The 26,807-nt window shown below is 34.3% G+C and overlaps 1 protein-coding gene across 1 annotated transcript in view; it reads left to right on the forward strand.

Moving 5' to 3' along the window:
- Positions 1-26,807, forward strand: part of PCDH7 (protocadherin 7) — a 271,439-nt gene that overhangs the window by 104,446 nt on the left and 140,186 nt on the right. Inside the window, 1 exon segment of the mRNA XM_058420630.1 lies at positions 19,601-19,817. Coding sequence (XP_058276613.1) covers positions 19,601-19,817 — 217 coding nt within the window.

Raw genomic sequence — 26,807 nt, forward strand, 5'->3', positions numbered from 1 at the left:
CAAGAGGAAAATATTGCAGCTTCTGATTGCGTGAAGAGTCCTGTATTTATTACTGCCTTCCCAAATAGGTATGCATTTTTCTTCACCTACAGTGCTCAGCTCAGAAAAATACTCATTCTGCTATGCATTTAATACATAGAATAATTTGTTTTACTGTTTTAAATGATTTCTTTGATAGTACTTGCTGTCAATATGAACCACATTATTAATCCTGTTTAGAATCCTCAGACTGCGGATTGAATGAGCAAGTAATAGAGATTTTTAGATAGAGATGGCTGTGGATAGGGTTCCTGATCTCATCTGTCCATTATTATTGTTTCGTTGCAAAACTGTAAAACTACAAGGTGTATGGGTGGATCTCATGATAATTTTGTAATAAATAAAATAAAATTACTTTCAGTGGCTAGATAGCATACTTGTAGCATTACAAAGAAACTACATCAAATGGAGCATTTCCAGAATTTTCACATGGAACACTTTGCTATTGGAAATGTAATTTTTAAAGTTTAAAATAGTTTAAAGAAGCATGCTAATATCTATGTTTTTCAGGAAAACTAAAGGCTGATCTTTTACTTTCTATTATTAAAATAGGGGTTTTAATTTTAATATAATAAATAAAATAAGAATCATCCTAGCCAGCCGACTTATTGAAACAGCATGCCTTAATTGTTCTGAAACAAAAGATGTCAGAATTTTCCATGGAAAATTTATTTTGAAAGGACAACATGGTACAAAAATCAATGCAAATCTCTGCTAGAGTTAAGACTGAGTCAATATGTATTTAATGGAGATTTTGCATTATTACACTGAGACAAGACAATGAGACTGGAAGAAAAATGTCTGTGTCAAACACTTGTAAAAAATTGTAAATTATTCATTATAGCTTCTTTTAGATTTGTAATTTGCTCTTTTCATGTTTCTAACAAAGACCATTAAAAAAACACTTCCATAGTTCAACTTTGTAAAAGATTTTTAGATCTTTTGTAGGCTTTCTTTTATGATTCAAGATCAATATTCTAAGGATGCCAGGACTTCTCTTACTGTCTTTGCTTCTGTGTGCAGCCCTGCTTACTACTCCTTCAGTCATATTTTTGATGCTGCTTTACCCACAAATGTATTATTGCAGCTCTGAACAGAATGTGCATGCTTATTTCTTCAAAGGATAATACAAGAAACCAATGTTACCGTAAAATGTGCATGAAGAAGGAAATAGAACTGAGTAGGGAAAAAAAACCCAACAAAACAACAAAAACAACAAAACAGGAAAAAGACTCTCTAAAATTGCAGCAGATTTAAACAAAAAACTTAGTGTCTGTTCTTAGTCATTCTCCAAAATGAAAACAAAAAGATAATTCCTGGAGAAAAATAATTGACTACTCTTTCATTACACATTTTTAAATGCATCTCTTCTAGTACTACATATCTGTGAAGGTAGTTCTTCATAGGACTAGCACTCAGAACCTCAGTAAATGATTTTCTCAGCACTATTTGTCTTCTCCCCTTGAGAGCCTACTCAGACACCCACCCACACAGAGATATTTTCTGACCTTGTGAATTTTAAAACATGCATTCTAAATAGCAGAGGATTGCAGTAGCTGAGGTTAATAATTAACCATGCCCCTTAAACCCCTAGGAGGCACTCACTTGCTCACTTACTAGAGACCCATCACCCCCAAGAGACACCTGTTACACTGCTTGCTCACTTGAAATTTAAGTGTTCCTATTTCTGTCTCAAATGTTGGAGAACAGGTTAGTGCAGACTCAAGGCATATTGCTGCCAAGGGTTTACTTCCAATTTACAATGACTTGAAGAGAGAGATCTGGAAAGAACAAGTAATGTACCAGCTTGCTACTGCAAATGGATTTCAGGAATTTAGAATTCAGTTGCTCAGTTGGTCTTTTTTTCCCCCCTTTTTAAAAACATTATTTATAGTTATATTTAGAGGCAGAGTAAATGGTAGGTACATTAAACCCAAATAAATCCCTCTACTTGAAAACCAGCTAGGGAGGCTTCAACATGTGTAATCTGGCACACAGAGCAAACTTTCTTTTGATCCTAACCTATTTCTGTATAAACTAGTAGGTAAACATTGTATTATCAATTATTAATTATTAGTCATTAAGATGAATACAACCTGTACTAAGATATCTCAATTCTAATAGCCCACTGTGGTTTTTCAATGCCGTTGTAGCTCCTCAATCTCTTGTGAGATTTGAGTGTAATTCACTATTGGTTATAATCAATGTATTTTTCATTTAAAGGCTAAAAAGGAAACCAGCCTCCTTTAGCCATTACTTTTTCATGAGAATATGAATGGAAGTTGATCCTTCTTTTTTGATCTCCAGGTTGTTCTCTGATGACTTTGGGAAGGACTAGCTGTACAGCCCCTATCTTCCCCCTCACATTTTGGAAAGCTGGTTAAAGAAAAAGAGAAGTCTTGTAACTACCCTTCCAGTCTAGCACTATCACGTTTACACTGAACAGAACATATTAGGAAGCCTGGTTTTGGTAGATGTAGGAGGTTAAATAAAGTAGAGCTTCTTTGCAATTTGGAAGGTTGATTTTGACCTCACTCATGCTGTGAGTCATTAGAATCATTACAGGATTGTAAGTTCTGTGAAGTCACCCTCTGATTTAAAATGTGGTGAATACCAGAATCCCTTTCTAAAACTGTACCCACATCCCATTTCTGTCATGGATCCTACTCTAGAATCACAATGGGATGATTTTTGATATTTATCTTAACTAGTGATCCAACTGACTGAACAGGAAGAGAGATGTCACTGACCATCTGTGAAAGACCACAGTCAGAACTAAAGCTTGACTATTTATCAACTGGCCTGGAACGAGGAATGCACTGTGGTACTGTCTTTTGACATGAAAAGTTAAGTGAATTAAGTATCCTCTAGCGCTCTGAATATTCAGACAACTTATGTTTTGCTTACTTATAAACAGCTAAGAGAACTTACTGATACTCATTCATATTCTGAATTACTTGTAAATTATAATATCATAGCCAAGTCTAAAATTATAACTAGTTCAGAAACTTGCTGTCCAGAAACTTTAAATATTGACAAATACCTTGATATCTTTGACTTGTGGCTACGTATTTACTGCAAAAAAGCTATGTCAGGGTTGTCTTTATGGTGAAACACTAAACACTTAAAATGCTGGACAAAAATTATTGGAGGAAACTACCCATGATTGTACTATTGCTGAGTATACAGGCAGCAGTTTCAAAGAGTTGACAAATCGTCTGAAAATATATGAGTGACTGATGAGTTTATATTTTAGAACTATGAAAAAGCATTGGAATGATAATGTTTTCTGAGCTTTATTCCTACAAATTCTTCTGCTCTGATTGAATGTCACTTTAACATTTTTCAGTATTTTGACAGCAAACATGGCCATCTGCATTGTTAGTATATGTGCCTGTAATACAGTTTTTCTGTCAGTACTTTCTTATTCTTTTTTCAAGTCTGAATGTGGTTAAATCTGTGATTTCCTTGTCAATTACAGTTCCTCTAAAGTCTGATTCTGGGTTTGATCATGAAATACCAGTTTAGGAGCATCCAAAATGGAGAATAATATGAATCAATGGAGATTATCTATCAGACATGCAGAAGGTTTCATGCAAAAGTAAGATCACAGAATTACAGAATCACTAGGCTGGAAGAGACCTTCAAGACCATCAAGTCCAACCCACCCCTAACACCTCAACTAAACCATGGCACTGAGTGCCACATACAATGTTTTTTCAGATACATCTAGGGATGGTTACTCCACCACTTCGCCTGCCAGACCATTCCAGTACTTTATCACTCTTTCCATAAAAAACTTTTTCCTCATATTGAACCCTTGGCACAGCTTAAGACTGTCCTTAAGTGTGTCCTCTCTTTCTGTCAGTTGATGCCTAGAGAAAGAGACCAACCCCACCGGTCTACAACCACCTTTCAGGAAGTTATAAAGAGTGCTAAGATCACCTCTGAGTCTCCTTTTTCTCCAAGCTGAACATCCCCAGCTCCCTCAGCCATTCCTCACAGGGCTTGTGTTCCAAGCCCTTCACCAGCCTCGTTGCCTCCTCTGGATGCGCTCAAGCATCTCAACGTCCTTCCTAAACTGAGGGGCCCAGAACTGGACACAGCACTCGAGGTGTGGCCTCACCAGTGCTGGGTACAGGGGAAGAATGGCCTCCCTGCTCCTGCTGGCCACACTATTACTGCTACTGGCCAGGATGCCATTGGCCCTCTTGGCCACCTGGGCACACTGCTGGCTCATGTTCAGCTGCTGACCAGCACCCCCAGGTCCATTTCTGACTGGGCACTGTCCAGCCACACCGTCCCCAGCCCATAACATAGCAGGGTTTTTTGTGGCCAAAATGCAGGGCTCGGCACTTGGACTTACTAAACTTCATCTTATTGGGCTCTGCCCATCCGTCCAGTCATTCCAGATCTCTCTGCTGAGCCATCCTACCTTCCAACAGATCAACACCCATTCCCAGCTTAGTGTCATCTGTGAATTTTCTAATGAAAGACTCAATACCTTCATCCATGTCATCAATAAAACTATTGAACAGAACTGGCCCCAGCACAGACCCCTGAGGGACACCACTGGTGACTGGCCCCAGCTGGATGCAGCACTGTTCACCACCACTCTCTGGGTCCAGCCATCCAGCCAGTTCCTAACCCAGCAAAGAGTGCTCCTGTCCAAGCCATGAGCTGTCAGCTTATCCAGGAGTGTGCTGTGGGAGACAGTATCAAAGGCCTTGCTGAAGTCCAAATAGACAACATCCACAGCCCTTCCTGCATCCACCAGGCGGGTCACCTGGTCATAGAAGGTGATCAGGTTGGTCAAACATGACCGACCCCTCCTAAACCCATGCTGGCTGGGCCCTGATACCCTGGCCATCCTGTAAGTGCTGCGTGATGACACTCAGTGTAAACTGTTCTATTACCTTATCAGATACTGAAGTCAAGCTAACTACATTTGCCAGGATTCTTCTTCCTGCCCTTTTTGTGAATGGGTGTCACATTGGCCAGTTTCCAGTCATCCGGAACCTCACCAGTGAGCCAAGACTGTTGGTAGATGATAGAGAGTGGCTTCTCAAGCTCATATGCAGCTCCCTCATCACCCTGGGACGGATCCCATCTGGGCCCATAGATTTATGGGTATCCAAGCAGCTCAGCAGTTCTCTGACTGCCTCCTCCTGGACAACAGGGGGACCAAGCTGATCGCTGACACCATCAACCAACCCAGGAGGACAGTTGTCCTGTGGACAAGCCGTCTTCCCACTAAAGACTGAGGCAAAGATGAGAAGCAGGAGAACAGTGAATGTAGAAAAAAGGATTACGCCAATGATTCTTTGTGTCAATACACTCACACTCAGGGTGTATTTCATAAAGGTGTATGTGTATATTTTAAATAAAGTTGTGTGAATGAGTATCTCTAGAGGACTAAGTAGAGAGGGATTTTCTATCCAAAAAGTCTCATCACATTAGTGCTATTGCGTGTGAGTTCTGTGCAGGAGTCACTGAACTATGGGGGTTCTGGTACCTTGTAAAACTAGTAGGATTCTCCCACTAATAAGGAGTAAGGAGAAGAAAAATATATAGAAAAGAAAAAGCATTGGATTTATCTGAAAAGATACTTTTTTATCAAAATGAATGTTTGTGGGGGGAAAAAATAGAATTAAGAAAACAGTTGTGAAAGCATTTATCCTTTATAAACATGTATTCAAAACATATATTCCTCAATTCAGCATAAAACACAGTTAAATTCAAAAAGAAGAAATAAAAATATTTTCATTTTGAATTTAATGATTAAAATTCCTTCAAAATCACTTCCTTATCTTTTCACAAAAACTTGAATAAAGTTTGCCCTGAAGTGACACTTTGTTGTCCAAACCACTTGCAGAGGAAATATGCGACTCAGCTTTAATACAATTAAATGTTTCAGTGTTATAAAAAAATATGTTCTTAGAAACAGATATACTTTAAATTTTGTCAAGGAATACAGATTTAAAAAAAAATTGTAATTATTTTTATCTATACAGAAAATACTTCAGATATTCACAATATTCACAGATATTCACCTAATAATAATACAAATTTTTCCTTTTCTACATTAAAATGGGGTAGAAAAGTGAGTAAAAAAAATAAATTCTCTTACAGTTTACTTGGACTTTGACAATTTGTTTTTTTTAAATAATAGTCTTTCAACACTTTAAATGTTATTTTGTTTCTTTGTGATTTACCAGGTATTTTTGTATTCATCAAAAATGTCTGCTTGTGCCATGTTGTTAGATGCTTGTCATGTCCTATTTAGGTAGTGAAATTAAAGGACAGTGACAAAGAATATCTTTAAGATCAATCTTGATCTTAAAACTAGAATTTGAAATATTAACATTATTGAGAAGCTACAGAAACTTTAGTTTTAGCTGGGTTTTTTTTTGTTTGTTTGTTTTAGTTCAGCATAGTTGAGCTTTTTTGAGAGCACACACACTCCACTGAGAAAGAGTAGCCTCCAAATATATTTTGAGACTACTTTTGAAGTTGGGACACAGTCAATGTTTGTAAAATCCTAGTGATGTACCCCTTACTTTTAGTTAGTCTTGCTGTATTTATTTGCAGAGGCTTATAATTTGGAAACAATTGAAAGAAATTTGCATAATGATATGCAGAATTGGAAACATTTTATCAGTGATGTGTTTGCATATTTATAGTAGTGTTGCTGGCCAGAAATTTTAATAGATTTTTGTTCCAGTTTCCAAAATTCATAGTATAAGAAATTCAGCAGTATCCCCTGTGTTCTGGATTCTTAGGGTTGTGGTGGCCCCCTGCAATGTCTTCAGTTATTTGTAATCCCGTTTCATTAGCTTGGGCAGTTTTTCCCATCTGTGCTCCCAACCATCTTTACCATAGGCTTACAAAATCTATTTATGATGTCAAGGAAATCATTATACAAAGGTAAAGGGTAATCCTTGTCTTGAATCTACAAATGGGTGAAAGACATTGACAAAGAAAAACATGACATTTGTGCAGAGCCAGGAATTAAACCCAGACGTTCCAACATTCTTTTCCTTTCCTTTCAACTTCTCTTCTTCTAGCTGAAGAGTGCTGTGATAAATGCAATTACATGAGCATCACTTAATTATTTTACAATTAGAAAATTGTGCACTTTCAGTTACCTTTTACGTAATGACTTGAACAGGTACAATTTCATCTTTGAAGGCATGAAATTAAAGAAAACAAAAAGTTAATTGATCTAACTGTTCTATTCAGAGTTTTGAATAAGAGCTGTACATTCAATTCTACACAGAATGTGGCTTTACATCTGTTTTGATCAAATAACCTATAATCATCTGGAACAATCTGAGAAAACCATGTCATTTAAAATGAGGATATCTGCATAAAATCAATTATAATTTATTTATGTGAGTCAATCTAAAAGACACACAAGTATTGAATTTCTTTTTCACTGTAAAGTTCCTGAATTAAGTTTCTTTCCCTTACATCTGCCCAGACTTTCTGCTTTGTTTGTCCTGAACTGGAAAGAGAAATATTTTTTCTACCACTTATCTAGCAGAATTTTTGGACAAAACTCAAATATAAATATTTGTCCTTTAAAAGTTACAGACATAAAACTGATGCAGTGCTAAATAATTTTGTTGGCCAGACGGCATAGTGGCAGCAATAAAGCAGCAAAATGGGAGAAAAGCATTTAATTCTGGACTTTGCAGTAGGGGTCTGCTCTTGGTGAGATTGATACTGTTTTATTTTTAGAGGGCATTGACCAGAAAGTGTTTTGTTAATGCCAGCTGGCTTTATGAAGTGCATGCTGCCTCATGCAATCAAGATCCAAGACTGTCTGCAGTCATGACAATTCTGTTGCCCATTATGTTGTTTTGTCTGAAAAAAGGAAAACATCTTGGTATAACTAGGGAAAGAACAGACATCTAGAGTCAGACAACAAGAGTACATTGATTTATATCAGCCAAGGGTTTGACCTCTCCAATCTTATTCATTCACATGAGGTAAATGAAGAATAAATAGTGAAATTAATCCTGAAAGTTGCAGCATTCCAAATGGAAATTGCACACATTCAGCTATATAGTATTGTATAAATAGAGATGCAAAGCACTTAAGAAGCTCACAAACAGCCTTCCAGTGCAATTCACTTAGAGCTGGCTGGGGTGACTTCTCACAGCAAAACAATTTGTGGTGTAGATGTATAGCAAAGTTCAGACTAAAGCCCAGATTCCTTGCCAGAAAGGCTCTCTCTGTTACATCCAGTGAGAAAATCAAAGCATTGATGCTGCCCCTGCTGAATATTAAGGATGACCATGTCCTGTGAGAATCCCAGTACTTGCTATCCGTGCAGTTTATCAGAACCTGCAGGTCAGCCTAAGCCTGTGGAGTGTGTGATTCTTTTCTAAATTAAATTATATTTTCAAGTTGTGATCCTAATTTCTTTCTGAATGACAATAGGTCTAGGTTTTAGAACAAAAAAAAAAATTATTTAAAAATTATAAAAAAAACCATTTTATTTTCATTCTATTTTTTTGCTTTAGTCAAATATTTTTTTTTTATTGACACCTAATTATCCCAAAACTTTATGCTCTTTATCCTACTTTATATTCTGCATGACACTATACAATTAAAGAACAGAATTACATCAAATGTCCAAAGCATTTTTTTTTGCTCTCAGTGCTTCCCATACTTTGGTATTTGAGAGAAGGGAAGGTGGTTAGGCAAAAACATTCCATCTCTATGCGACTCTTCTTAATGGTAGAAGCAATGAAGTTTTATTTTGCCTTGTCACATTTTTTTTTAGTAATATCTTAATATTTAAAACTTCTTTGGAACTGGTAACAAGAATCAGTCTGTCTTGAATTACAGTCACAGCATTAAAAACATTCCTAGATGAATATTTGAGAAAATGCAGAGTAAGAATGAATTGGGATGTCTGAAAAGACAACACAGACTTCTTTTAATCATCTTTCAATTACAGGATTTTTCCCTGGGCCTGTAGTTTCTTACAGGAAATTCATTAGGCTGTTTCCTTGTGATGTTGAGAGCTACCCATTTGGTCTATAGCTGTGAAATGAAAGAATGTGAACTTCATTTTATGATCTCTTTGCAGAACTTTCTAGAGACTCAGTGTATTTATGAACAATTATGATAAAAAAGTATCTGTAAAAATGTGATTGACAAGGATGACTATGCAATGACTACTAAAACTGTAGCGTTCAGTGAACCATAATTTGGACTTGCCCTTCATCAGCCTACATAACAAAATGTATCATGAATCCTTTTTTTCTATTTTATTTATAGGTGACATTCAATCAAAACCAGTCATTTATTAAGCCTTGAGTATTTTCTTTCCACTGTCTTATTTTCGGAATGACTTAAAGTGATTAAAAGAATATGAGATGTAGCAAGTACATGTTCCTGTTCACAAAAACTTTCACAAACATCTTTCTCACAAACAAATAACCAATCTGAAGAAATGTCTGTGAATATTTCCTCAGTTGAGCTAAGCAGAAAATGTTTTGGAAGGGAAGCAAGTGACCTGAATTTTTTAAAAGAGAAACTGCACCAGTCTGTGGTTCTAATCATTGAAGGACAATCAGCAGTCATCAACAAAAGAAAGTATTTTTGCATAGCATATTGCTGTATAATGATGGTTGTCATACCTGAAGTTTTATACTTCAACTTTGTTAAATCGTTGATGCAATCTGACATGTATAGCCAGCCATGTTTTTAACTGAGAATGTGTTCTTTTTTTTAAGTGCAAAGCAGTTAGAGAATATTTCAGCTAGCATGACTATTAAAATCAATTGATAGTACACTCTATGAAAAAAATATCTATAGTTCTATAAAGTTTTACCCATGAGTAATTTGAGTTAAAATATTTTTTATAATTACTCATGCTTTTCTGTTTATATTTTATGGTATTTTATGTATGCATATTAATATGACTTGTATTCAGGTATATTTGATAATTTTTTAAGTGTATGATGAAAATATTTTAAGTGATTAACATATGTCCTTCATTTTTGGGGCCAAATCTGAAGCAAAAGTAAAAGTGATTTTGGCATGAAAAAATGAAATTGAAACTGTACATGTGAAAATCAAGTCCTAGGATGGTAAAAGTATTTCTATTACAGGATTGCGTGAAAACCATCCTGTTTTTTTTCCAGACAATTATCTCATTGGCTTCTTCAAAAGTCATGCTTTTAATATTTGGCTGGAGCACGCATTGACAAACATATGACAGGAAGATTTTTATTAGACAACACAAGTTAACATTTGTTTTAATAGAATTTCACCACCTGACCTTTGAACAAAAAAACCCCCACAAACCACAAACGTTCTTCTGTGACATTGCACTATCTTCTCATTCAGTAATAGTTGCATAATAACATGATGGTTATAATCAAGTCCACGGGTATATAGATCAGTGCTCCTTATGAGGTTGTATATTTAAAACACCTCTAGTATGTTAACTACATTCTCAAATAGTTATGAACATTTTGAGTCAAGTCTAGAGTTATAATTTCATATTTCAGTAGTTTTAAGCAATTTCCTTTCAATACTATCACTGACAATTGCAGAGTAGCTTTTAACCTGCAACAACAGGCATGGTGTTCCACATGGCCACAATAGAAAATAGGTAGCAATAGCTACATATCAGCAGGTTTCTAATTTATTAATTAAAAAAAAAAACATATTTTCCTTTTGTGTATTATGGAAATTTTTGCAACAAGTAGTTTATTATCACCTAAATATCTCCTTTCTATTTGTTTTTTGAACTACCTATTGCACTTCAGAAATTTTTGTACAACAGAAGAAAGTGTATAATCTGTTTTTAGAATAATGTAAGGTCATTTTCCCTTTCAAGGCCTTGTATTTTGAGCCTATGCATGTTTATTATTATACTTGCATAGCTACAGCGTTCACCAAGATTGCATTTGTTTCCTCTGACGTGAGTGATCTCAAATTATGTAGCTAATTTAAATTCCTCAATATGTATTGAAGTATATTTCCATTCTATTAAACATCTTCTGAGAAGGGATACACTTATTAAGTTCTGCCCTTTCATTTTTTAGAGAAGTGTAGTTGACTATCTGAGATTTTATGCATGAGCTTGTGTTGTCCAATGTATAGAAAATGTGTCAATCCTTAAAAATCACTATATCTTTAAATTTAAGACATTTAAATTTAAAGAATAATTTGTATTATTTAGATGAATAAATAGTAAACAAACATTGAAGACTACCTTGTAGATAAAAACAATACAAAATATTAAGTATATTACCTAATTTTTGAAAACATTTCAACTGCAGATTTTGGAAAATATGTCATGATCAATACAATTTTGGTGACCAGTGCAGAAGTCCTTACCCCTAATCACTCAGAGGATGAATGACTCTTTGTATCTGTATTGAATATATTTATGTATCTTCCCTACTGAACTGGAAATGTCTTGTTTATGCATTCATATACATCTAAAATTTGATCTGATTATTCCAGGAGTTATTGCTGAATTTTCCTAAACTTGATGCTGTGACTCTCATGTCTGTATTGGTCTAGAGTCTTGTGATCAGTTAACTAAAACCAAAATATTCCCAATACTATTAATAACTGGCCTTTTTAAATAATGACAGCACATAGGTGAGACTTTAGGACACAAAAAAATCTACTTTGATTCAACATATGCATTAATAATTCAAAAATTTTCCAATGGTCTTTTTCTTATTATTTTTAGCTAATAATTTCTATACAGAACACTGGTGTATTTTCAATTTATTCAAAATATTTCATCTTAGGAGCAAGAATGTTTTACATTACATAGAAGACATTACTTATGAATCAGTGATTTGCTAATACTAAGGCTCTGTATTTTGAAAGGTTCATATGTGCTTTAGTTATCTGTATCTGTGATTTCAGTAACACTCTGGCAAAGATTCCTTTGCGGAAAAGCCTCTGTTTGAGCAAGGAAACAAAAAAAAAGAGAAAGCAATTTTTCAAAATTGTCTCTATCTACAATAGCAAAGAGAATGGCTCAAATGGAATTGGTTTGTATGGTGAAACAGTGGGCCTGAGGTGAACTAAAATATTGTGTAAATGACTTTTGAAATAGGTTTATAAAGGCTTCCTAGGGCTTGTTAATGCCTGATAACTAGGGTTAAGAAGTATATTCTTTTTCCTTTCTACACATTAAATTATTTAATAATATTCCAGATTCAAGAGAAAATTATGATATTCACAACCCAAACATTTGGGTGATTGAGCTGCTAGGATGGAAATGAGGGTTTTGATTGTTTTCAGCCAATTAAAAACTTCAATGAAACTTTAATATCTTTTAGCAAAGATAAAGATTTCCCATGCTGAAAGATAGGAGCTTAGAGAAACAACACTCTTTTAACTAATATCCCTGGAGTAGTTTCAGGCAGCATATTGTCTGCTGAAAACCAAAGAAAACAAAACAAACTCCTCCAGAAAAGGCATGCTCTCAGCAATATTTCAGCAAAAGATAATATCACAGCAAAGTTTGAGAGAATGTAAGCCAAGACCATGAAGTTGTGAGCAGTGAATTGTACCAGATACTGGACACTTAGCTAAAAGAAAGCTTTTGTAGTCTTCTGATAATACATTTGAGTTAAGAAGTGTTCAGAAGATTTCAAGGGAAATTATTAGAAAGAATTTGAATCTAATGCATTGAGTTAAAAAAAAAAAAAAAAAAAAAAAAAAAAAAAAAAAAAACAAAAACAAAAACAAACAAACAAAAAAAAAACAACAACACACCCAAAAAACAAACGCTAGGTACACTGCAGTTCTGTTTAATCTTTATGGAAGATATAGGAAAAGTTTCTGCATTAAGACAATAGAAAGAGATGATAAAAATCTTAATACATGTTGTAATTTTTCTTGGTAAGAGAGAATGCTACTTCATCCATTTAATTTTGCAGTAGAATAATAGGAGAGCAGTTCAGTGTCATAGATGCTTTGTGTTTATAATTTTCAAACAGTTGGACACAAGTGATAACAAAAACACCTTTTTATGAACAGTCAAAAGAATATGGTAAAATTATTTTGACTATCTCTGATGCAGATTCTAATTTATTCTTGGTTTCTTTATGCTCACATTTCAATAGCTAGCAAGAGCTCTTGTGATATTCTAAGAATATTGGCCTACAAGCCTTCTAAGATTTTGTCTAATTTTTCAAAATGAGCTTATGTTCTGTATTTTGATATGAAGATTCTCGCATGAAAGAGTATTCTCTATCTTTAAGAGTATCTTTGCATAAGAGATGTTCTCCATATTGTTGGTTCTTCTCTGGTGATATTCACTGAAATAAAATAATGTATTTTATTTGTTTACTTAGAGACAAGAACTATTAGGAATTTACTTATTGAATGTAGCTAGTTGAATTAAAATAGTTTTGGCCTGCTCAGATGTAATTGTGATTCAGAAAGGGAAGTTTGGATAACAGGAAACAAAATATATATGAGAAAAGCACTAAATTTCAAATGAAAAAAGTATGTTTGAATGTTACACCATGATGTCCATTAAGTAAAATGAATTATGAAATATTATCTCTTAATAGCAAATCTTAACATGCAGCCTTGGGCTTAAACAAACAGATAATAGTGAATGCATGCTTCAACTTTATACAGAACAAAAAAATGCACTTCTGGTTCATGAGCAGAAGACCAGTACTGCAAGATAAATTAATAAAAGTGAAACCAAAATAAATGAAAATAAGCTAATTAAAGTTCATCACAGGAGATGTCTGCTGCAGAGCTGTAATGTAAAAATATTTCTTTTCTTTTATTTAAATCCTGTTTAAAGTTACAATTGTCACTGCATTTTGCCAAATATTAAAAAAAAAAAAAAAAAAAAAAAAAAGTATCATTCTCTTTAACCTGCTACTCTAATACTAATCTCAGGTATTTCAGTCTTCTCATTGAAAAAATAATGCCTGTTTAATTTAATTTCCTGCCAATTTTATATTAACTACAATGACAGAAGTTTAGAACAGTAGAACTACGTGATTTGAACAGGGAAAAGAGTTGTGTGGGTTGAAACTATTCATGCAGAATAGGAATCATTCATTAATATTTTGTTTGTCTTCCAACAAGCTTCCAGCAATTAAGAATGAATAGAAAGAAAAGGATAATGACATGTTGTATCAGAATTCAAGTGCTAAGGAAACGCTTTGAATTTACGCGATCAGTTGATGCGTGTCTTCTGCCTGTTTTTCAGATCTACCCCTATACACACCTCAGAGTCACTCTATTAGTCTTACAAGCAGCTTGATGTTGATTGACCTTCTGAAGCTAACAGGAATTATAATATTATTAGGTCTGGCTCATCACCATTGCTTTTCATGCTTGATACAAACAGAAAATACAGAAATTCCATTGAAAGTTAAGAGAAACCTCCTTTCCTGTTAAGAGTTGCAAACCTGCAAAACGGCTTGCTCAGGAAGACCGTGGGGTCTACATCCTTGAAGATACTGAAAACCTGACTGATCACATCCTTGGGCAAAGTCCTCTAGCTGACTTTGAGCAGGAGAGTTGGACTAGGTGATCTCCAGCTAGTTCTTAGGAGACCTTAAATTCCTGCAAGCACCCCAAGATATCATATGTTGTTAACACGGAAGGTCATCTGATTAGAAAGTTAGGGAAAAAATAAGAACTTTAATTCCTAATGTTCCAGGGGTTTGGGTAATGTCCAAGCTAATAATGAACAAACTGGTAGAAATACTTGAAAAAGTATAGCTTGCTTTAGCTTGGTTCTCAGTTTGGGCTAATGTTTTTGTGCTTCTCTACATGCTAAGTTGCATCTTGGACTGCATTTTAGACTTGATTAAAATGTTTTCTGACCTTATGCCTTTGAGATGTAGGCATTTTGACCACAGGAAGTCTTACTATTTTGCCTAAGTTAAGTAATTGAGATAGTTATACTTTTGTGCATACACTTTGTACATGAAGTAAGTTGTGAAGTGACTGGCTGAGAAATGGTTGATGGTTGCAAGCTTAGGTCTCTAAAGAATTAAATGTAAAAAGGATTTACTCTGCCACCCCACTACAGTCCAAACGCCCCAACATTTCTGAACAATGTTTATAATGTTGATAGCAAATGATATACAGAAACTATGAAAGTATACAATCCATGAGCAGTGTGAAATACCAGGAATTACAATGAAAAACGTCAGACTTTGGGATATGAAAAAAAAATCTGTCTTGTAGTGGTGAAAAAGTGTCACAATTAAGCCTTGTGGAGCTAGATGGATATATTGCTTTTTTACCAAGTTCATTCAAACCCTGTCCCTAATGTCAAGCTCCAGAACTGGGGTTGTTCTTGTACTGAAAATTTTAGTTTCCAGCTTGCATAAGGATGAATTATTTAATATAGGTTAAGATAAACTCTGTACCATATAATAAGTTAATAGAGCTCAATTACTACAGATAGCAGGAAGTATATGTCCAAAACGATCCCATTTAAGAAATACAAGGATATTAAAACAAGGAAGAAATGGATTTACCACTGAGGTATAATGCAAAGGTGTATCTTTTCTCTGTGATCTGTTATCTCCAAGATCAGATGCAATTAGGAAGGACTCCATATGCTTTTCTCAGAAAATATATCAGTTTCCGAGTGAAAATTATCAAACCCACAGTCTTCTTACTAAACCTAGTCTTTTTACTAAACCTGAATATCATAAGTCCCTACCAAAGGACTAATAAAGGCTGAAAGTTGCATTTTTGTTGGGATGGATGAATTGAACAGTTGTAGACCTATTTAGGTAAAAGTAACTCCACCATGTTGATTCACAGTGGTGACAGATGCAACTGTGTTAATACTGTGCATTGAAAATCAATAAAGCTAAACATAACCCTTTCCCCCTCATAGGTAGGTGCCTTAATTTGCCAGCACTTGGAAATTCCTTATGTCCATTTTTCTGAGAAATTACTGGCGTAATTTTATAAATGGTAGAACAAAATTTAGCATGTAGTCTATCTTTGCTTGTTAAAGTGGAGCTTACTGTCTTTATTTTTTGCATGGCAATAAATACATAAGAAAAACAGCATTTTACCAATAATTTTTGTAAATATTAATGCTGGTATTCATCATCTTTCCCTCCTCTTTGTTTCATTAATATACAGTTTTATGTGAAATCTCACTGTTTTGCAGATTAGAATATAAACAAAGATTAGAGTATATGAAGAAAGTTCTTGGTTTTGGAACGGGCTTATTGCATTAATAGAAACTAATGCACAAGTACTATTTATTATGTATTAGTATTCTAGAGTTCATAACTTAGTTCATAGGGATTTAAAGTCATTTAACTTAAATGCTCTTATTAGTAGCAATTAAAGGACTAATATGAGTTTCATGAACAGTAACATGTACAGGCATATACAGGGTTTTTTCAGAGGCATTTTAGAGCAATCCCATCCTGAGGTGTTTTTATCAACTTCATCATGCCCTAGTTTTTTTGGGTGTAAAAATTAGGTGCCATAATTCATTTAGCCCAAATGTTCCAGTATCTTTTATAACTGCTAGTTCTACTCTGTCAAATTTTTATCAGGTTATACTGTCTAAAGTGTATGGTAATTTGCATATTAGAGACGATGACATGTGGAAAACAGTCACCTGCAATACAGGTATTTATTTTTTTGTTCTTAAAATTCTTTATATTAATCACATGTGTGTTTCTAACTATGCAGATAACAGACATATATTATTATCTAAGTTTATTTCTTCTTATTGGAAAAGGACAGGTCATGAAGTTATTCCACAGGGTCAGATGCATTCAAAAATTGCAATATATTTGCCTGAGAAGGTCTGGTTCTCAGAGGTAATGCAATACCTCTGAGAATGCAAAAGGTCAGAATTCTGATGTTTCTACTGCAAGTAGAAGTGTAATAAATCCTGAAAAATAATGATTAACATGCACTTCATTCTTTGAGAAAGAATTTTATCATCATTAGGTGGTTCTCATTGATATTCTGTGGAAAGGGCTGAACTGGCTCTACTGAACTGAATACTCTGTGTGTTAGGTAATTCCTATTCAGTACAGCACTTAAGAATAAAACAAAATTAACACCCAGATCTGTTTAAAAACTATTATTAACAACTTAGTAAAAGTACATCAGATTTCTTTTAGTTTCAAGGACATGTAGTGATGTTCTTAGGGAATTTTCTGCCTCAGCTCTAAAACAGCCCAACTTTGCATCTGTCACATCTCTTCCCTACATGCCAATTAGGTAAGGCATATAGGTTTTAAAGAATATGTGAAAATGAACAGGATGCTCCTAAATCTTTTATAGCTTGTTCCAAAACTTACTTTAGATAACTTTGTTACGATTCTTGTGTTAGCTACAATGTCATAAACAGGTGTTCTGTTCTTGTGATTTAGTTGAGACTGATTTCCAAGAAATCAATAAGAAATTCAACACAAAGTTGCAAATATTTGATGACTTTTTTTTCCTAATTCTCTTTTTAAGTTACATCACTGTTCTCACAGGAGCTGTAGATGATGCAAAGTCCTTCTGGTGTTGAGGAATACAGTCAATGCAGGTAGCCTGGTGAGCAGCTCCAGTGGGAGCTCTGGGTGTTGTGAGCCCTAGGCAAGAGGGCATGGACAGCTAACTTTATACAAAGGTCATGGGGACCTGTGCCCATCCAGGTGACCAGACACTCAGAGACACGGCAGAAGCTGAAGAACCCAAGACTTCCATGCACTTAGACTGTGAAAGTATAAAAGCCCAGGATTTCCTCAGTTTAGGGTCCCTCCTCAGAGGTACCATTTTGAGCTGTTACTTTTCTACATGGTTATTGAATCAAGATTAAATTATTTTAAGGATTAGGATATCTGAGACTCTGCTATATGAATTTTGGGGTTAAGTCAGTAGGGAAACCTAACATGGCTGTGTGAGTTTGAGGTGTGTAGATGTCAAAGGGCCTCCCTCCCAGCTCAGTTGGTCTGAATTTGACTGCCAGAATAGTATGATATTCAGGAATAGTTTATAAAATGGTCTAAGTGAATTCAAATCTCTGAGATTCATAGTTTTTGTCATTGGCCCACAAGTAATTGATGCAGTTACAGATTACAGCATCTCATTTCATGAAATTTCCGTCCATCAAACAGCTACAGTAAAGTATCCGGTAACTGTCACCTGTTTATACTTTTGATATACTAGCACCAGGAATATTTAGCATTATATTTGTTGTCCAACCTGTCAGCACTAACTACCTTTATATCTTCAAAGTTTTGTGCCCTCAGTAGGATTTTGTACCCTCAAAATGAAATTCCATCTACCCCTCTACTTGTAAACTTGATGTGGACTTCTCTTCTTCAGGGTTTGTGTGAGTGGTTGCAGTTGCTGTTTTCTCCCTTCTGGCCTTGATATATATTTCTATCCTATAGTGACTACTGTTGCCAGTGGGAGTGATGTATGCCTGTGTCTCATTCTGACATAGGGCTTGAAACACATCTGAATCCGATGGACGGCACTGTCAGACACCCCATTTTAAACACAGGAAAAATTGCGTGTTATCTTATAAAATGAATCTATCGTTGTTTATTTCAGAAGTTACTCTCTAGAACAACAGCCACTTTTCTGCAGTTCTCTAGCCTTGTGAACGTTGCTTCAGATGTGTCATTAAATTATTTTAAATGTATCATTGCTGCTTGAATGTAGTTCAAATCCTAAGAGAATTCCCTAACTTCTTGCTGAAAATCCTGCATGTCCTCAGCATCCTCTGAAATGTGAAGGATTGACTCTTCCACTTCCTGGGATTCTCATTGGTGCCAGAGTTCAGCATGTAGGCTTCCAGAGCAACAGTAATATCTGTCATTTTGAATGAATACAAATCTCTAACAATCCATGTTTGTACAGTCCCAGTGGAAGAGTGTTGTGTCAGCTGTGCTTGTGGTACTTTAAAGGCTTTATTAAGTCAGCTGACAACACATCCTATCTCCAGGCGCTGGCTTTTATGGCAAAGGACCTAAGAGACTTTTTTGTCCCTTCCTTTTTATTTTTTTGTTTTGTTTTGTTTTGTTTTGTTTTCCCCTCCCCTCCTTTCTCATGTTAACTAGCTGTCAAAAACACAGATAGTGATTTTAGAGAAATCTTATGGGTATGTTGCTATATAATACCCACAATGGAGTTTACATATGAGCATTTTTACCCATCCACACAATCTGACACATACCTGTGCACACACTGTCAAGTACCTTTATGCAGTCTGATATTAATTCTGATCAGCTTATTACAACTGATTGACAGAGAAACTGTATACAATTTATAAATAATTATAAGTGGCTTTCTTAGCCCATGTAACCATATGAAAGGAGGATATGATAAACTGTGTGAAGGTTCTGGACCATGTATTAGAGTAAAATTCCATGCATACTCTGTCCAGTGGCCTTTTATGAACTGTACTTTCTGTTTGCTTTAATGTAGACAAAATTGTTTAATTGGTAAATGTTAAAATATTAGTTTGCTTAAGTCATGTTTTGAGAATCAGTTGTTCAAAGACTGAACTTTCCAGTGACATTCAGAATCTTTTCTCTTGCAGCCGTTTCGTAGAGTGACGTTTTCTGTTGTGAGTCAGCCTCAGGACCCACATCAAGGGTCATTGCAGAGTTGCTATGACAGCGGTCTGGAGGAGTCAGAAACACCAAGCAGTAAGAGTTCATCAGGGCCAAGACTGGGTGCCCTTCCACTCCCAGAGGACAACTACGAAAGGACTACGCCGGATGGCAGTGTTGGTGAGGCAGAGCATATGGAAAATGGTAGGGGCAAACACAACATTCACACACATAATCTCACTAGCAAGTGATACTAAGTAGACTTTTGAAAGGTCAGTCCAAAACCATAAATAAATATATTAAATAATTAATATTGTAATTATTTTATTTTAAAGTTTGTTAAAATGCAGGTATACAAAATAATGGAACATAACACCACTAATTAAAATAGCACTTTCTTTTTTTTTACATGACTTAAAATCTATACTGCAGAAGCAGTAAAAACACTGAAAAAAATATCAGTAAAGGTCTGGGGAAATGATAATTGAATAAAATTACATACTTTTCATTTTAGATAAAATACCATAAAGGACATATATTCTCATATCCTTCCATTTTTGATTCAAAACATATCTAGGAAATTTCTCAGAATGTAACATATACAGAATTAGGAAAAGAAAGTAAGATTTTAAAACCCTACTCTAGAGAATTCTCTCTTCCCCAAAAATGTTATGTAGACTATTTTCAAAATAAAACCCAATGTCAAGTCCATTCTTCATTATTCAGAATAGAAGAACATTACTTTCCTTTTCTTCACACTTGTTTTTGTACAGTACTTTTACAATGTCTCATTTAAATTCAGGCTTCATTTATGTAGAGGAGAAAATGTTAAATACTTATTTATTCCATAGTAATTCTCCTATTATTAAAAACCAAAAAATGTTAATATAAGTCTCAGGTTAGGTTCTGTTTTTCTTTCTATATAAAACTCTTCAGGATTTATAAAACAAAAAGACTTACTAATTTTGAAATGTGTTGTATAAAACACTAATATTTCAATGCTCTCCACTTTTTGGCCTTGATCTAAAGTTTTATGAAGTCAGAGACTGACTTCATTGTATTTTCATTTACCCATAAACAACAAAATAATTTAATACATGTCAAAGTGTACAGATTTTTGATAACCAAAGAAATAATGGGTTTTCTAATTCAATTGTAATAGGTGGGTACGTTCAAGAAGGGTGGTGTATTTTTTTGTTATAGAATGAATTAATTAGTATGGCTAAGTGCATGTTAGTTTTTCAGAGATTACAATACTGAGTAATTTTCTTGAGGTTTTGTCTTATCTGAGATAGACATGTCAGACCATTAAAACTATGTTATTTTTCATGGTAAGATATTTTCAAATCTAGTATATATTACTGAAGAATGACTACAGCAGTCCACATATGCTTAAAGTGTATATCCCAACAGCAAAAAAATTAATTGATTAAGAAGAAGGATAGCATTATACATCTAAAGATATGTAAGGTTATGTATGTTTATACATTTGCATTTATATATTCTCCTTCGTTGTTTATGCGAATATATTTGTTTACCTTTCATTTTTCTGGGGATGTGGTAGAGGGAAAAAGTGATAATGGTATTACTGGGAAAAAATGTCAGAAAAAAAACTATAGAGTTTGTACCTAAATTGGGCTGATTATTTTATTGTCTGTTTTGTAGTGAGATTTTGTGGTTAGGATAATAAAATTAAACAATTTGTCAATTCCCTTGACATCCACCAGTATAGAGAATTTGTAGACTTGAAATTCTGAGTTCAGAAAGTATTTTGACATAGAATATGCTTAATCCATGCTGGAGAAACTGTAGAATCACAAATGAATATAATTTTTAATGCATTTGGTAGCCAATGAACAAGAAAATCACACCAACTGAAGTATAACTGAAAACAAAAAGTGCTTGATCAGTGTCATAAGTTAAAGCAAAATAGTTGAAGTTTTTGTATTGATGTAAAAACTGGAATTACATTCTAAAACCTAAAATATTTTAGATTATTTTTTTAATAATTTATTTTATCTTTGGTAGGATGAATTTCTTGGATTTGGTTTTGAAAATAGTATTCTAAAATTAAAAGGTAGAAAACTAGAGGTAGATAAATACATTAGCTCATGGTGAATGAAAAAAAAAAAAAATCTCCAGTAAAAAAAATTTTGCATAGTAAGACATGCATAGAATCAGGATGTCCTCCCTCTTTATAAAACCTTGAAGAGAATCCTTTAAAATGTGGGTGATATTGTGGTGAAAATTATACTCCGCAGACTTCTGGATTTTGCTGTCACATTTTAAAGACAAGATTTCAACAGTGGCATGTCATCTGCCTCCAGAAATTTCTGTTAACATTAATCTGTAAATAATGATAGAACAGGATGGATTGTACTTTTGTTCCTTGATATACATAATACCAGATATTTGAGTGAGAGTTTTCTGTCATATGATTCTTAAGTCCACTTTTTTTTTAACTATTGAATTGTTCAAATTCTGATAATGTAGTTGTCAATATTAATAGATCATTCTGACAGAAAATTATTTTAAATTGAAGTCTGTCAACCATTCATTTGTCACATTTAATTGGAATCCAGGTAATCGGCGGTGTTTGGCTAGGGTTAGGGTTAGGATTAGGGTTAGGGTTAGTCAGCATTTATACTGGATTTTTTATAAAGATTTTCCATAGTAACAGTATTTTGGAAGTGATCTTGATTAATAATTTTTGCTTCAAATATCTACCATTTAATTTCAGTTGGTGTGAAGTGATGCAATTATAACTAATTGCCTTGGATTTCTTTCATTTTAGAGTTTGAAATAATAATCTTCAGCACAGCACATACAACCTTCCAGTAAATTTCTTTCTTTTTTTTCAAGCCTAGATATCTAAGGAAAACAAGTAATCTTTACAGTTAAGGCAAATTTAAGAAGGTTCAGTCCACAAGTAGTGCATATAGGAAATTTAACTTTCTGTTCACTGTTAAGAGTTTCTTTACATTTTCTCAGTTGAGAATAAAACACTGGAAATTTGGAAATAAAAGGTAAAGGGGTTCATTTTCTTAGAATATGATGTACATTGCCCACCAGCCTACAAAACTGTCAGATGTAGATTGAAGTTTTATTCTGCTGATTAGTTGTAGTGTCAGATGTGGGAGAAAAAAAAAAAAAAAGAAAAAAAGAAATGTTAGCAGATTGACTGTGAAAACTCAGTATGCAAAGATCTTGTTAATTAGTAAAATCTGCAGAACCAAAAGTAACTTCTGAGCTAATTTATCCCCTGCCCTTGGAGCTTTCCTTACAAGGAAATTCTGCTCATATGTGCAGCCCTCTCTGATTTTGCTGTTAGAATGGTACTGTCTTAATGTAAATTGCACTATAATTTTCTGAAGAACATTTCCATTACATATACTTGTATATCAAGGGTAAATACAATACCACGGTAAATTAGTTTCCTGGTCTTTTGTCATAGCTTTCTAGTTCTGACCATACCTAATATGACATCTCAGAAGAAAAAAAAAAAAAAAACCAAAACAAAAACAAAAACAAAAAAACCTCTGTGACAGAAACTTCCAGAATTATCTCTTCTCCTGACCCTAACAGTTAATAGTCAACATGTGATTTTCTAAATAATAATAGCAGTTCTGCTAAAACTCCAGTAATTTATCACAAGCCAAGTTACTGGCCTGAAGTATGGCTTTCAACAGCAAAATCCTCCGAAGGCTATCAAAATTTTTTTGGTGGGTTTTTTTTTTTTTTTTTGGTGGTGGTATTTTTTGATTGTTTGTTTGTTTTTTACTCTTATTTAACTGTTTTAGTGACTATTCCTTTTTTCCCATTATGAGAAAGAGCATGGAGGAATTCCATTTTAATTTTTAAATACTATGGATTGCTATGTTTTCTTACAATTTACCTTTCCTCTGAATTATAAATCTTCCCAGGTTCTATTTCTTCTAGCGAAGGTAGGGATAGCTGGAGATGTATTCTCACAATTTGAGGAATGGACAAGACAGCCTTTTCATATGAACTCCTATGTTATTAATTACAGATACTATCTTTAAACAGAGCTTTCATTGTTCTGTGTCATTTCCCTTCACCTGGTTCTATTAGGTCTCTCTCAGGTTTTTTTCAGTTCTCAGAAATATTTCATTATATTCCTTCTCCCTACCCCCTGATTTCTGCATACCTACAGTTCATTTATGCATGTAGTGGCCTAATCATTTTTATTTTTTGTTTAATTTAGCTAGGTGACCTATAGTGTTGAAACTGCAGCGCTGCAGGTTATAGCTTGTAAGATCTTCCCTTGAGATTTGTCTCCATGCAGTCCTAATTAAACTGTTTGCCACACCTGAGATACCTGCCTTAAAGCTAGCTCAGAAACTTCTACATGAACTTGTCTTTGATCTGCAGCACAGAATTTTAAGTTAGTCCATGTTTCAATATCAAACAGGGCTGGAGAAGAGCAGTCATCACTGTGAAAGAAGGAAAATAAAGGAATGGTTTACAGCTTCCATTTTTGCAGGGGTAAATGGAGTAAAGAAAGATTAAGTGGCATGTCTGAAGTCACAGATAAAGTAAGGAGTAGAGCTTAAAAAGGAGCTCAGAATTTTTGTGATTCAGTTACTTGACTCCCACAAAGAAATCAGTAGATAAATTACTCTCTGACTGACACATGAAGAAATAAAAGCCAGGGAAGAGAAGTGCATTACCTCGGTTCGTAGTCTGATAATATGCTCTGTTTTCAATGACAATTTCAGATTTAGACTGCAAGTTTCAAGGTTCCACCATCAGTATAGAGAAGGGGTTCATAATGTACTAAATGATTGCTTGAAAATGAAAAGTGAATTTTGACAATTAATAAATGTAATTAATTTTATTTATAAGAGCATTCTCTCACGTTTACTTGTGAAATTGATTCTTAATCTGTTCTCTGGACAAAAGTGTGAAGAAAGGAATCCATTAATTTAGAGAACCCGTGTTTACAGAATCTTTTTATTTAGCTTCTTTTAGTGCAAATAACACTGAATATTCTTGAATTATTTTCCTTATTGTATAATGGCAAACACACTCATTGACTTATTTCAGAGAATAACTGCATTTTTGCAGTTCCCATTATTTTCAAATGGTCTTTCCTCTTGAATCCAGATACTAAAATTGCATGAGAATAATTTTGTTTTAAAATTGTGTCCTGAAAATGTTGATGTAAGTTGTCCATCTGAGAGGCTGATCCAGTAAAGGTTTTCAGTGTAGTGATTACACAGTAACAGTTCCTTTTTTATTTGGTTGGTTTCTTTTTATTCTGTCATGGCTGCTACATCTACTTTTTCTTAAATATCACCCTGCATGCATGAACCCCAAATGCAAGAAAGTGCTGCAAAAATTTTTATATAATACAAATACATAAGAATGCTTGTCCTTGTTTCTGATAAATCCTAACCTATAATTAGGCACATGATGAATTTTGGATTCCGTAACAGTAGCAACATACATGGTAATGTTTTGGAGCGCATACATATTCAGTGATAAATTATATCTTGAAGCTTTTTTTTTTGAGAATACAGCATTCTGATAAGATTTGTGAACAGACATTTTATAAGAAGAAAATAGAGCCCAGCTTGTAAGACAGGAGACAAACTGTGCAGGAATCCCTGATACACTAATACAGTCTTATGTAAGGCAGGGAACCTGGCTGGGAAGAACATTGTCTGCTTTTCTCCTTGATTTTTTTTTTTTTTTTCATTTCAAATTTTTTACTGTGTTCCATTAGATGACCTTACCCCATATGTCTGTGAATTTTTCCAACAGAGGAATGTTTGATAACCTATGTGCACATTAATACTTTAAGTTTCAAAACTATATTGTGCCTGTTCTTTAAGAATTACTTGTATTTTGAAGTCTTATGTCTATATACTTGTAATAGAAATGAGGGAAATATATTTTATGTCAAATTCCTAGTGCGGATATATATATATTACATATACATTTACATTACTAAGTCAATAATTTACTATACAAAGTTGAGAAATTATTTTATTTTGTCCATTGTATGTCATTGCACTAAGGTTTACTGTATGTTAACTACTACTCTATATTTATATTGTAATTCAAATGCACAGTGCAAAGTAAAGCCCCAAATATACAACAAATACCATCAGAAATAGCTCTCATTGAAGACAACAGAACAGCATTTTTTTAATACCTTCTCTAATTTACTTGACCGTCCAGACAAATATCAACAACTTCTATATTCTGTTGCTGAAGTGTACCTGAGTTTGCTGTGAATGGTTTTCCACTTGATCAGGATTTTAGCTGCTCAGAGAACATATGTTTGGATCTGCTGGAATCAAAGAAGGAATGCATATTTCTGTATTGGAAATCCACCCCCACACATTGGATAGCTAAACAAGTTATTCAGCAGTTTTCTGATTTTCTAAATAGAATTGTATGTCTCTTCCTGTTCTCGGTTGCTTTCCCATTGTATTTGTTCTAGCTCCTTTTGTGCTGCAGAGTGAACAGCATATGCCTCTTTTCTGAAAAATCATGTTATAGGATTTCTTCTTCCACTGCTGATTTCAGTATCCTGCTCTTAAAAAGAAAATACAGTAATAACTGTTCACCACTGTTAAAAATAGCCTATTGATACCAGATAACATGAAATACCATGTACTAAAACTTTGATTTATTACCCTTTAAAAAAGGAACTCCATGTTTAAAGTCCATCAGTTTTTAAGCAATAATTTGAAAGTGAAGGAAGACTTTGGATTTTTAAAGAACCATACCTGCAGTTATATCTGTTAGGCTGAAGCAGTGAGGGAAGGGTTTGTACGTACATGTGGGTGTGCACACTTGTACACATCTGAGTGAGTCAGTTCTCACTGCAAATACTCATGAGATCTAGACAGTTGCAGTTATATAACCTGCCTCATCTATGAATTTTAAATCAATTCACTGAGGTGGATAAGAACGACCATACTAAACTGACGAGTGGAGACCTAAATGATCAGAAAGTAAAGCAGTATGTCCACTGTCATGCTGTGAATTGATCCAAACATTGTGCACTCCTCAAAAATAATAATTTGAACATCAACTTCCACTTTGATGAAGGTTTTGCAACTGACTTAGTCAAGTTAGGCTTTTGTCCAAGTCTTCCGTGCCAGCTGCTAGCTCAGGCAGCCTCCCACTGATGCAGATTGCAGAACTCCCTTTGATACT

Source organism: Hirundo rustica, chromosome 5 (genome assembly GCF_015227805.2).
Source record: "Hirundo rustica isolate bHirRus1 chromosome 5, bHirRus1.pri.v3, whole genome shotgun sequence".
NCBI lineage: Eukaryota > Metazoa > Chordata > Aves > Passeriformes > Hirundinidae > Hirundo > Hirundo rustica.